Below are 12,952 nucleotides of genomic sequence, written 5' to 3'. Positions count from 1 at the left end.
CCCCATATTAGCTGCCATGACTATGACTTTTTTTCTTCTTCGATGTCTTTTTCCTCCTGCTAATTTCTTTTGGTGGTTGGCTCTTCATCCTTCAGTAACTTGCAGCATCCGCCACAATTAGAATTGACTATTTATAGCACCAAAAGAAGCGATCAGGATTCCACCTTTGGCCACAATGAGCTGCACTATTCTCGTTTTGCAAGCATTTTTAAGGTTGAAAGAAACAATTTCTGTAATTTATTTGCTGCTTTCAACACAATGAGTGGACTATGGATTTAGGGTGCAAATCACAGCTCTACCGTTCTCTCTTTCATTTTTTTTAATCAAATTTGTTTTCCAAATAAAGTGCCTAATAATTCAGAGTGAATAATAGTTAGTGAAGGGCGGCCTGGTAATCGAGTGGTTAGCACAACGGCTTCACAGTGCAGACGTCGCCGGTTCGCGTCCCGGTCCGGCCTCCCTGTATGGAGTTTGCATGTTCTCCCCGGACCTGCGTGGGGTTTCTCCGGGTCCTCTGGTTTCCTCCCACACTCCAAAAACATGCATGGCAGGCAGATTGACAACTCCGAACTGTCCCTAGGTGTGAGTGTGAGAGTGATTGCTGTTTGTCTTTGTGTGCCCTGCGATTGGCTGGCAACCAATTCAGGGTGTCCCCCGCCTCGTGTCCGGACAGCTGAGATAGGCACCAGCACCCCCCGCGACCCTAATGAGGAATAAGCAGTACGGAAAATGGATGGATAGATGGATAATATTTGGTGAGTGTGCAGGTGTTTTTTCCCAAGATGGATTTTATGGCTGATGAGAAAATACCTTGCTTGAATCAAAATACTTGAATCAAAAATTTCTTAGCCAGCAGCTATAGTAGCTTTAAGTTGTGACAGTAGGGATGATGGGTTGGAGAGGTGACTTTCACCGCCTCCTCTCTTGGGTCCCTCAATAAAATATGTTATTATGCCGCCCTGCCTGCTTGCCTGCCTGTCTGTCTTCTGTAAATGCTCCTTGGCCACGAGGGACTCTCGGCTTACTTGCTTCCCGCGTAGCCCATCTGCAGAGGAGGACGAGCCAGCCTGGACTGTAAATGTCACGGTTTGAAAAAAGAAAGGACATTTCCTTCATCCATACTCGTGGTGAACAATGTGTGACCTCCAAAATACCTCACTGGCGGAAATAAGAAAATGACACCCCACGATTCCCTATTTTTTTTTGACAGTCTAACAGAAAGTTACATTTTATGACTTAGGTTGTTTGAGGGAAACATTCTACATCGGCGTCGCCACTTTTAGGTAACTAGAGTATTTGTCGAGACATCTGATGTCAGAAAGAAGATAAAGTAACTGAAAATAAAGGTGGCCTACCGTTCTCGCCATATGTTCTGTGACAGGCTTGGCTGCCTCCACAGAGTCAATGGTCACTGTACAGGCCTTCTCAATGCTGAGCTGGAATTTGAAACGTTCCTGGAGGTCATCTCGAGTGAAATCCAGATTTGGGTACTGGTGGTTATCCCTCTGAACACAAACACAGAAACAGTAACATTAATTTGATCTTTTAATTGCAAATAGTAAAAGATAAGTAAAGAATAACACCACTGACAGGGGAATGAATAGTGGTTGCCAATTTATCACTTGTGGTTTGATTCAGCCGACTATTGCAATTTTAATACATCAAGCTGAATCTTGAGAGAAACATTCAACGACTGGGCTCGGTCTGGTCAATGATGCACTTGTATTATCACGTCTGTGTAAGCTCTCAGTCGTACAGGAGTGGTCCATCAATGAAAAGGTTTCTTCAGCCGTCATTTGTACTTCTTTGAAGGTGTCGGACGTTTCGCTTCTTATCCAAGATGCGTCTTCAGCGAACTAAAGTCTTATTGGTAGTTTCGGCCCTATATATACAGTAAAGTCTCGTTATATCGATATCAGATATATCGATAGTCCCGATACTATTACTATGCACGCGCGGAGAAAATTACATGCAAACAGGGTCGGATATATCGATAGTCCCGGTTATATCGATATTTTTTCGGACTCCCTTGAATATCGATATAACGAGACTTTACTGTATATCCCTACTGTCCAGACATGGCGGTGCCGGACTCTGCTTTGATTGGTCCCTGCTCTCAGGTTGGGGGGATTAGAGGACTACTCCCTGTGGCTCCACTGATTGTTCCTATTATCCTGATTAACGACCGGCCTTATTGCCCTATTTGCTCTGGTATCACCTCATCGGCATTACTAATCCTATGTTGCCTCAGCAGGCTGTTGTCCGAACGATCCAAATTGAACCTCCAACCACCATATCGGTTTAGTGAAGGATTTAGTTGTTTTATGAAAATTGCTTCTTTTACTCCCCTTTCAAACCTCAGTGGTCTATTAACAAACATCAGAAGGAAAGAATAGGGAATGAAACCAAAAATTCTGAAGATACAAAAAGGACCTCTCCTTTTTGTAGTAGCAGTACTTTACAGTGCAGGAGTTTCTGAAAAACTACAAAGAGTCCTTTGGCAACACAAAATTCTTACTTATTTCAAACCGATAAACACTTTAAGGCAAAAATTAGTGAATCCAAAAGACAGGCTGCCAAATGAAAAACAAAGTAATGTAGTTTATTCAATACATTGTAAGGACGAAATTGTAAAGAGCAAAAACATTGGGGAGACTATACAAATTCTCAAAAAAAAAAAGATTATCAACATCGCAGGGATAATACTAGTGGGCCTCATTCGACAGTACATGTGCACCTAAAAGCTAGCAACCACTCATTTGACGACAATGAGGTTAAAATCTTAGCGGAAGAACATAGATGGTTTGAAAGGGGAGTAAAAGAAGCGATTTTCATAAAACAGCTAAATCCTTCACTAAACCGATATGGTGGTGGAAGGTTCAATTTTGATCATTCGTACAACATCCTGCTTCGGCAACATATGATTAGTAATGCTGATGAAATAATACCAGAGCAAATAGGGCAATCAGGCCAGTCGTTAGTCAGGACAATAGGAACAATCAGTGGAGCCGGAGGGAGTAGTCCTCTGCTCCCCCCAACCTGAGAGCGGGGACCTATCATAGCAGAGTCCGGCATCGCCATGTCTGGACAGTAGGGATATATATATAGGGCCGAAACTACCAGTAAGACTTTAGTTCGTTGAAGAAGCATCTTGGATAAGAAGCGAAACGTCCGACACCTTCAAAGAAGTACAGATGACGGCTGAAGAAACCTTTTCATCGATGGACCACTCCTGTATGACTGAGAGCTTTTCATCGACTTGTATTATCAGTTAAAATCTCGCCACGGAACAATATTTATCTAGTCGTCTGACAGTCCAGCCATCGTTAACGGCAAGTCAATCTTGGTTCATGAACCACTTGCTGTCTCATGTAGCAGCCTATTTTGTCAAATATCCATTGCAAACCTGAAAATGGTCATAACGTAAGAATAACTATGCGCATCAATGCATAATATTCAATTTCATCTTATTTTTTCGTATGGCCCGAATAAACGAGACTGAAGGAGCAATTACTTTCTTACAGTTGAACCGAAATCAAACTGCATTTTATATGAGAATGTGACACAGAGCAAACATTATTCGAATGAGCTTGAGCTTCTGCCACCAACATAGTCTCCCGAGGCTCCATGAGAGACCATCCTGTTTGCTATTCCGCTATTGAGCGAGCCAGTTTATTTGGGCAGCGTTACAGCCATTAGGTCGCCAATGACGTCAGTTGTGAATTATGAAACAAACAAAAACAAAAAATTACATACCGTTAAATCAATAAAGACACAAGACAGAACAAAACAAAGAAGATGCAAGAATGAAGCGAAGGCAAAAAATATAATGCTTGGAATGGAATGAATGAAAAAAATGTGAAGATAAGAGGGCGGGTGGGGGAGGCAGGCGGTGGAGGGGCAATGAGGTGAGAGGCATTTCAAATGACTGAGGTTCGTGCATTGAAAAGGAGCGTTGCTGGAACACTGCTCAACGCATAATGTTTGGACAACGGTCGAAATCAGTTGGCTCTGGCTGCAACATTCAGCAATGGCTGCTTAAGGTTTAAAGGTCAGTTGAAAATTTGATGAGCGGGAGGAGCATGGAGGAACAATCGGTGTTCCTCAGAAGACCCTGGATACTGGATTCTGCATTTTTTGCTGGATGCTATTTTTTTTATTTTTTTCCATCTTTGCAAAAAAAAAACATGCCTCATGTTTCCAGCAAATCCTGTCACAACAACATCCACATTTAAAAGTACAGAAACTACAAACAAATGCTGTAACATGTTTTTTTTTTATTTGGGCACCTTTTATTGGTAATGTGCTATGATGCATTGCAATATTAATGATAGTTTTCGATATGCTGATGTCGCAATACAGTAAAGTCTTGTTATATCGATATTCAAGGGAGTCCAAAAAAATATTGATATAACCGGGACTATCGATCTATCCGACCCTGTTTGCATGTAATTTTCTCAGTGCGTGCATAGCAATAGTATCGATATAACCGGGACTATCGATATATCCGATATCGATATAACGAGACTTTACTGTATTTATGTATTTATTTAGTTGGTTAGTATAGTTTTTTTTATTTTTTGAATGTTGCTGTGCCAATGACCATTTTGTGTTTGGGAGCCTTTTACTGAGGGAGTTGCTTGTTCTGTAGCCACAAAGGGAAATAAGTCTTCTTGTGCCGGTCCCAAGCCGGGATAAATGCAGAGGGTTAGTTGGTTAGTGGGTTAACTCATTGGCTGCCATTCCCTAATTTATTCGTGAATTGAAAAGCATGACGTGGAGCGCCATTGTTCAGATTTTGGTTTTACTTTCGTGGTGCCAATAAAGAGCTGGTCAGATCTCTGGCAATGTTTTTCCGTTCCACGCGGGGGCAGCATTTGTCTTTTGTCCATGTTGGCGCTTTATTACAGCTTTAGCTGTTGTAAAAGCGCTATAAAAATCCATATGTATGTATTGTATTGCATGTTGTACACCCACCCCCATTTCAAGCTCAGATAACTCTAGACCCATATAACTTAGGAATTAACTCTGTTTTTCTGATGAAAGAAGAGAGTCTACGGTTACTTACGCTGCATTGAATGTTTATATCGTCCTAAAATTCAATATTCTGTGGGTCCCGCAATTTGAGTGAAAATGACAAAAACCCTGGCACTGGAGCGGACATATTTTTGCACATCATTTGGCAGTGAATGAGTTAATCAACTAGTTGGCTAGTTAGTTGGCTTGTTAGTTGTGTGGTGAATTGATTAGTTGGTTGTTTTGGGGTCTATGTACAGTAATTATATTTTCATTTATTGAGCATTGTTTTAGTCTGCTAGGTTACCATTGAAAAAAAAGAATTATTTTGAAGCAGTACCGCAACCGCAAACCTCAGTTTTGAGGCCAAGGCTTTTGTGCAGACGGTTTGTTGAGGTAATGTTTTCAAGGGCTACACTTGGAGTTGTGCATCCCGGTGAAGGTAATTACAGCCATCTAGTGGCAACCACTGTGTTGTTGTTGTTGTTGTTTTTTGTGGTGGAGGGTGTTGCATGGTCTATTTAAGGCAAGCCTCGTTTTGCAGTAAGTAGATACCAAACCTGGTGAACAATTCGGCTCACGCATCTCCTCGAGGAAAAGATTTAACAACCGTTCTGTATCTTCATTGCATTTACGATGATTACCTCTGTGCAACCAACCCCTATTAACCAGCAGCTCTTTTTTTGTTTTATTTTTTTCACTACGGACCAGTTTTGTCCGAGGCAGTATTTCCTCAGAGCATCATAGAAATGAAAACAAATGATCCTACCGGAAATGCAACTCATCAGTAATCATAATTGTGTTGTATTTAACGTGAACCCCGGACTTGGTTTTATTTAATAACTCTTTTTGCGGGTATGAGGAGACAATGACACTCGTGTGGTATGTGTGGTTTAATCCATAATTTGGTTTTGGTTGCAGTCGCTGCAGAAAATTGATATTCACAAAGACTTTGGCAATAGAAATATGTTTCATTAGTAGATTTGAAGGCATGATTGACTCTGAGGACCAGTCAAATATTTTTTGATGAGTCTCTCAGTAGCTTACTTTCACATATCTAGTGTCGACATCAAATTTGTAAAATTTGAATTGCTATGATCTGCCTAATCCCAATAATTTGTTGTGTTTTTACAAAACAAAAGAAAACATGACATGCATGCCTTTTTTCAAACCTCACATAGGTGGGTCACAAATATAATCTGGAAAGATAGGAGTCAGATACCTTTGTGTAAAAGTCCTGAACCAATACAGGCAGGCTTTGGCTTGTCGTCAAGTTAGAGGTGGGCTGGTAGTCGGGGCAGATAACGCGTACGGCCTTCAGTACCATTTCTCTTTCATCATTCTGGAACCCACATTGCCTGAAGATATCGTCCACAGAAAGGCCGTCCTGCTCCATCTGGTTCAAGCACCTGTGCACACATACACATAAGGTATTATGTCTCCATGGGAAACTTTATTCATTGTTAACAAACAACAGTTGCGAAATATCAATGACTGTGCTTGCATTGGCAAAGGCCTGTTCTGCCTGAACAAAAATGTGAGCCTGCTCCAGAGGCAGGTGGGCACAGACAGCAACGGTGGAATGATTCAAAAAGCATCGCCTCAAGGTCCGCATGCAGAGCAAAAACACTCTCCATGACAGAGCTGCACATCACAGATAATGCTAACCTACAGCCTGTGGCTGGAATAAAAAAATGACAGGCCGAGGAGTGGAATTAGTGAAATATGAAGGAAAACAGATTGGAGCAAAATGTGTAGTTCAAAAACACAAACAATATATGACAGCTACAAATAATAAGGTCAAGGGTGGGTACAAAGCCGTCATGAAGGGCAATGAATCAATTGTAGCATGTGGTCGAATAATGTCTGATTGATAAAAAGTCTCGAAACATGACATCATAATTCACCGTTGTGTAACAAAGGGCAGGTGAAAACATTGCAGCGTCCAAAATACACAGCCAGCGATTCAAAACTAAAAGCCTGAACAAAATGTGACATCTGCTGTTGGGTCTCGGTACTGTATATAACTTCAAACAGCCTTATGATATTGCAGTCGGTTTATACATACCAATTAATAAATCGGGGAGCACAGTAAGTACTCCGTCCCATACATTCCAGAGCAGCGCAGTATGAGCCGATATTTGGCCGCAGACAGGCTTCCTCCAAAAGAATAAACAAGTGTCCAATCTGATTCAACGTGCCCTATAAAAAATGGAGACAGAGAGAAAGAGAGGGAGAGATAAACTGCCCTGAAATATAGAAAGGTGCTTATAAATGAAATGTATTATTATTATTATTATTCAAAATCTGTGAAATATGTTTATTCTAGAATCAATGTGATCTCAAGCATTACTAATTTGTATATCTGCAGATGTTTTTATTCCCACTATGAACTCCATGAGACTAAACGACAGTATTTTATTCGCAATGGGACCGTTAGCCCCACCCACCTTTTGCTCTCCATTCCGTGAAACAGGTCGCAGGCTTCGTTGTGTTCAGGGGCTGCTTTACTTAGTCTCGCATGCGGTTTTATTCATTTATGTAATTAATTAGTGAGACAATTCATGAGTTAATCAATCAGTTCAGCCATCCATTTTTTTAATATGTGCTGAGTGTAAAGAAATCCCAAAACTAAGACATTCTGTACATTTTTGTGGGTCCTCCATTAACATAAAGACAAAAACACATAGCTTCCCAAAAACAAGAATGGCTTAGAACAAAACATCAGATTTTTACATGGTCATATCGAAACTGGCCAATCTTTTAGACTTCAAAATGAAAAACAAAAAAAGGCAAAAAACTCCAAAAACGAATGTGCTTGAAAAAAGCAAATACTTTTTGAAAATCAGTGTCAATAATACATTAGGGCAGTGGTTCTTAATTTTGTTGGAGGGACGGAACCCTACCAGTTGCCCCACAATGACTGGGGGGGGGGGTTACTTTTCTTGTCTTTTCTACTTACCTTTTTGGCAGAGACCCGCAAAAGGATGTTATAAACGTCTGTGTCGAGAATTGCCCGTCGACTCCGAACTCTGTGCTGGCTGAGCAGGAAATTGTGCGCTCGTTCAATTTCCCCCGCAAACACGCACGCCTCCAGCCAAGAGAAGATGGAAGAGCGGATGTTTCTCACGTCTCCTTCTCTGGCCTGCAGAGAAGTCTCCAGTGGACTTGACTTTGACCATGGAATGGCTTGCTGGCTGAGCCTCCTCTCCAGTTCCTCCAACCGTGCAAGTTCCTCAGCAGTCAGCTCATCCTTTGCAGTGGGAGGTTTATGCTGAAGGCCCTTTGGTTTGCTTTTCAATACAGCTTGTGAAACAGCAGCCTGAGCGTTGGAATTCATGAAAAGGTCATTGTCATCCAAGGTGGCTGTCTTTTTATTCGATATTGTCTTGTAACTAGTGCCAGGGAGTTTACAGGTAACTTCATCACCGGGATGCTTTCCTGTCATTTTCCCCTTCTTCTTCTGCAGCTTCTCACGGAGGTGCTTCCGTCTTTTCATCTTGGTTTGCTTCTCTTGAGTTAATTTCTCCATCCAGCGGGTAGGGTGAGATTTCAATGATTTCTGCAGCGATTTTGAAACCTCAGGTGTGTTCATATGAGTTCTGGCAGATGGGATGTGTTTCCAAAATGAGGGAGGATGAAGAAATTCTACTTTTGCTTTTTGGACATCGATAAGGCCATCAGGTTGAAGTTGCTGGATTCTGGCCTCTAGCACTGAAAAGAGGGAAATGGAGAAAAAAAAATAAGTGAAAGAAGAGTATTTTTTGGAGCTGAATTTATCATGCTGTTGTCCTGATGCTGACTACCGTGATGTAAGTTTAGGCTTCATATTTCAATGTAAAAAACGACCACTATTACACGTTTGGCATCCAATCGTGTAAAATCGCTTACCATCTAACAGCTGACATTGTTCTAGTACCCGTTTCTTTGCATCTTCAGTCTTTCGAACGGAAAATGAAACGTTTCTTCGGTTATGATGCAAATGTGTATCTGGAAAGAAGAAACAACAAAAACTGAATTAGTAAAACCCCAAAACTTGGTTTGCATCCACGATGCACAATTTGTCCTTGAGCCTTCATTTTAAATGGTCAAATTTGTTCACGTTGATGTCGCACTTGCTTCATTTTCTGCCTGATTATTCAACATAAAATTTCGTTTGAAGGAATAATGAACATCGGGCAAGTCAGGTCTAAATTGAAATGGGACAAGAACACGATAGAAAAAGACAAACTCAACATAATTTCCCTCACCTGTTAGTTGTCTATCTGCGCTATTTCTCATCGATAGACACAGCTGACAGTAGTCCGTCAGAGTGGCACGAGACGTACATTTTTCCAGAAAACAGCGTCGATTAACACAATTAACGAAGGCACAAATTCTAAGGAGAGACATGTTGACATGTCATAACCACATTACATTCGAGCTCTAGGACGCCATGTTGATCCAGACTACACTAGTAGAAATGTCGAGCTATCGACAAATAGAGAGTCATAGCTAGCAGATCGCAGATATATCGAACGACTTATTGTTGCCAGTCGTCTGATTGAAGACAGTGAAAAAAAGCTACTGTTGAACTACGCATCATGGCACTTTTTACCATACAGTAGATATATTTAAATGTGCTTGTTAGGCACTTCCTTTTTTTGTTGTTGTCGAACCATTTGACATTACCAACGCCATTTGACATTACCAACCAATATCAATGAAAGTAACGTGAACCGCGTTCGGCCAACAGATGTCGTCATTGAGCATTGAACGTATTATTTGCCGTTTATTTTCAATCTCAATCAATATCCATTTATCCTGTATTATTTTGATTAATAAAATAATAAAAATTCGAGGTATTTCAATTGAACTGGCGTCCTAATATAAATTATGGTCACTAAACTAATTTTAATCACGACAACTGCATCATAATTATGTCAATGAAGATAATACATCTATCTTATAGAACTGTCAATTTTATAATAATATTTGGTGTTTTGACAGTTTACATTGAGGATGTTAGGTCACGTTACAATATTAAAACGAAACCAGAGTACCCGGAGAAAACACAGAGAAGAAATTATAAATTCAGTCAGTAAGGCTGGTATCCAAACTTGGACCTTTGCACTGTGTGGTCGACATGCCTTGCAGTCCTCCACCGAGTCGTCGCAAAAACATGCTGGGATGAATTCTCATGATTCATAACACCTATTCATCCCAGAAATACGCATAACTCCACCAGGTGACAGTATTGCTCTCAAAACAGCTCAGTTTCCATTGGGTATGTTAGTCATCCAACATTGGCATTATGGTACATTTTCATTTTGTTGCATTTAATTTTGTTATGAATATACATCTAACGACAAAGATATATATTTTTTTATGCCGAAAGACCTTGGGAGTTCTAGCGATGCCAGAGGAAACGATCCACTCTTGTATAAAATACATTTCTTTTTTGTCACTTTTATGTGTCCTCTATCACACATTTTGGTGAGTTGCCGGTTACCCTCTATTTTTACATGTAATAATAATAATAATAATAATAATAATAATAATAATAATAATAATAATAATAATAATAATAATAATAATACATTTGATTTCAAGCGCCTTTCAAAACTCTCAAGGTCACTTTACAGCCACAGACAAAAATAAATACAATAATAAATAAAATAGAATCGGTAATCCGGGAGGGGCTCAAAGTCGAGTCGCTTCTCCTCCACATAGAGGGGAGCCAGTTGAGGTGGCTCGGGCATCTGATTGGATGCCCCCAGGTCGCGTCCCTGGTGAGGTGTTCCGAGCATGCCCCACTGGCAGGAGACCCAAGACACGCTGGTGAGACTATGTCTCCCAGCTGGCCTGGGAACGCTTCGAGATCCACCAGAACGAGCTAGAAGAAGTGGCTGGGGAGGAGGAAGTCTGGGCTTCCCTACTGAAGCTGCTGCCCCCGCGACCCGACCCCGGATACGCGGCAGAAGATGGATGGATGGATCGCTATAAATAGAATACAATAAATAAAATACAATTATAAATAGAAACAAGAGGTAGAGCTACATAGAAAATGCAATTTTAATTCGGTTGCTTTTGAGATGGGATTTGAAGGTGGGAAGAAAATCGATGTTACGAACGAATGTATGACAGTTGCAAGTGTTAAAATGATATTTTCCTGTATTGTTAAAAAAGGCTTTATGATGGTTTGTCACAAATTGATTGAAATTGTTTTAACATGAGAGCAAACTGCAAGTCAACCAGTTCAAGTGTACTCTTTAACTCTTTAATCCCTGTGGGAACAAGAAAAAAACAACAGTGGTTTGGCGGCCCGCCGTCCTTTTTTTTTCATCACCGTGGTTGGAAACATCACAAAGCTCAACTCAAGTGTGACTCAGCAGTAAAGCAAAAGTGAATTCATCTCATTCACATCCTGTATACTTTCTGACCCCCGGCAGTCACCCCCTACAACCCACCCACCCCCATTTCTTGTCATGCATCCATAAAGCATTCTTAAACACTTTAGCGCTCCTTTGTGTCTCGCTGGGCTGGAGGTTAACACAAGCGCTACTTGACAGAGGGAGAAAGGGCCAGGAGGGCAATGGGGGGAGTTCCTGTGAGGGAAATGAGGTCCTGGCAGTACATCTTTTCTCAGCGGAGGCAGCGGCTCAGAGCACAGCGGTGGGTGTCTGCTGCTGAGCCCTAGGTGAGGATAGGGAGGTGTTTGTTGCCACGGTTCACGAGCAGATACCCCCCCCCCATCCCCCTGCACCCTCCATTCCCGCGGCCACCACAACCTCTTTGACAGCCTCGTTTGATGTGGTCGGCCCCTGTCGGTGGCTGGCTCTTTGCGCTGGTGTGACAGTCATTGCCGGGTGAGTGACTGTCAATGCCCGGGCCGACAAAAGAGGAGAAGACAAGCATTCATGGGGCCTGATAATGGCCGAGCCGGGACAAGGCTGCCATTCTCGTACACTTTGATCATTTGGATTCTTGTGCACACCTTTGTAGGGGCTCCTTATTTGTTTAACAGATGCAGAGAGGGATGTCTTTGAAAAGGGCTTTACCTGGACACAGTAACAGCGAGACTCGTATTTGGGGGATGCTGTCTGGGATGTTGTTTGTGTGCAAAGTGCAACGCGGCACTCACTTACATGGAGTTACTGACCTTTGTCATGTGGACGCAATGACCCCTTGGTTCTTGATTACAAAAAGGAGATCCGACCTATTACCATTGTTGTGTTTTACACAGACAAGGTGATGCGGTGTAATGCTATTCTATCTTTATGAATCATTGAATAATGTCATTGCATTCCTCCATTCTGTATCGTGCTTGTAAAGAAAGAACAGCAGCATATAGGCCAGTTTTACATAAAAGTAAAACAATAAAATATATGTAAAAGTTCGACCAGACGTGCAAAAATGCGTCCATTCCAGTGCCAGGGTTATTGTCATCGTCACATGAATTCCAGGACCCACAAAATATTGAGTTTTAGGACTACATAAACATTCAATACTAAATTACAGTAAAGTCTCGTTATATCGATAACGGATATATCGATAGTCCCGGTTATATCGATACTATTTCTATGCACGCACGGAGAAAATTCCATGCAAACAGGGTCGGATATATCGATAGTCCCGGTTATATCGATATTTTTTCGGACTCCCTTGAATATCGATATAACGAGACTTTACTGTACTAACCTTATACTCTCTTCTCTCATCAGAAATAGACTAAATTCCTAACTTATATGGGTCTGGATGGAGTTATTTGAGCGTGAAATGAGGGTGGCTCTCCAAAAGACAATGCTATACATACATGTTGGTTTATATAGCACTTTAACAACAGCTGAAGATGCAACAAAGTGCTAACATGGAAAAAAAGGAAATGTTGCCCCCTTGTGGAAAAGAAAAAATATGGCCAGATGCCCTGGCCAGCGCTTGATCGGCACCCAAGCAT

At 41.4% G+C, this 12,952-nt stretch overlaps 1 protein-coding gene across 1 annotated transcript in view; it reads right to left on the bottom strand.

Moving 5' to 3' along the window:
• The window catches only part of polrmt (polymerase (RNA) mitochondrial (DNA directed)), a 43,359-nt gene extending 33,900 nt beyond the window's left edge, over positions 1–9,459 (bottom strand). The window contains exons 1-6 of the mRNA XM_089000354.1: positions 9,267–9,459; positions 8,908–9,006; positions 7,979–8,730; positions 7,085–7,218; positions 6,239–6,425; positions 1,356–1,505 (exon numbers count right to left, since the gene is read on the bottom strand). Of these exons, the coding sequence (XP_088856480.1) occupies positions 1,356–1,505; positions 6,239–6,425; positions 7,085–7,218; positions 7,979–8,730; positions 8,908–9,006; positions 9,267–9,408 (1,464 nt within the window). The 5' untranslated portion in view covers positions 9,409–9,459. The remainder of the gene's footprint in view (positions 1–1,355; positions 1,506–6,238; positions 6,426–7,084; positions 7,219–7,978; positions 8,731–8,907; positions 9,007–9,266) is intronic.
• Positions 9,460–12,952: the final 3,493 nt, after the last annotated feature.

Source organism: Hippocampus bargibanti, linkage group LG07 (assembly GCF_051943395.1).
Source record: "Hippocampus bargibanti isolate YZ-2025 linkage group LG07, ASM5194339v1, whole genome shotgun sequence".
Lineage (NCBI taxonomy): Eukaryota > Metazoa > Chordata > Actinopteri > Syngnathiformes > Syngnathidae > Hippocampus > Hippocampus bargibanti.
The sequence above is the reverse complement of the archived record's forward strand: the minus strand, read 5'-3'. Positions and strand labels throughout refer to the sequence as shown.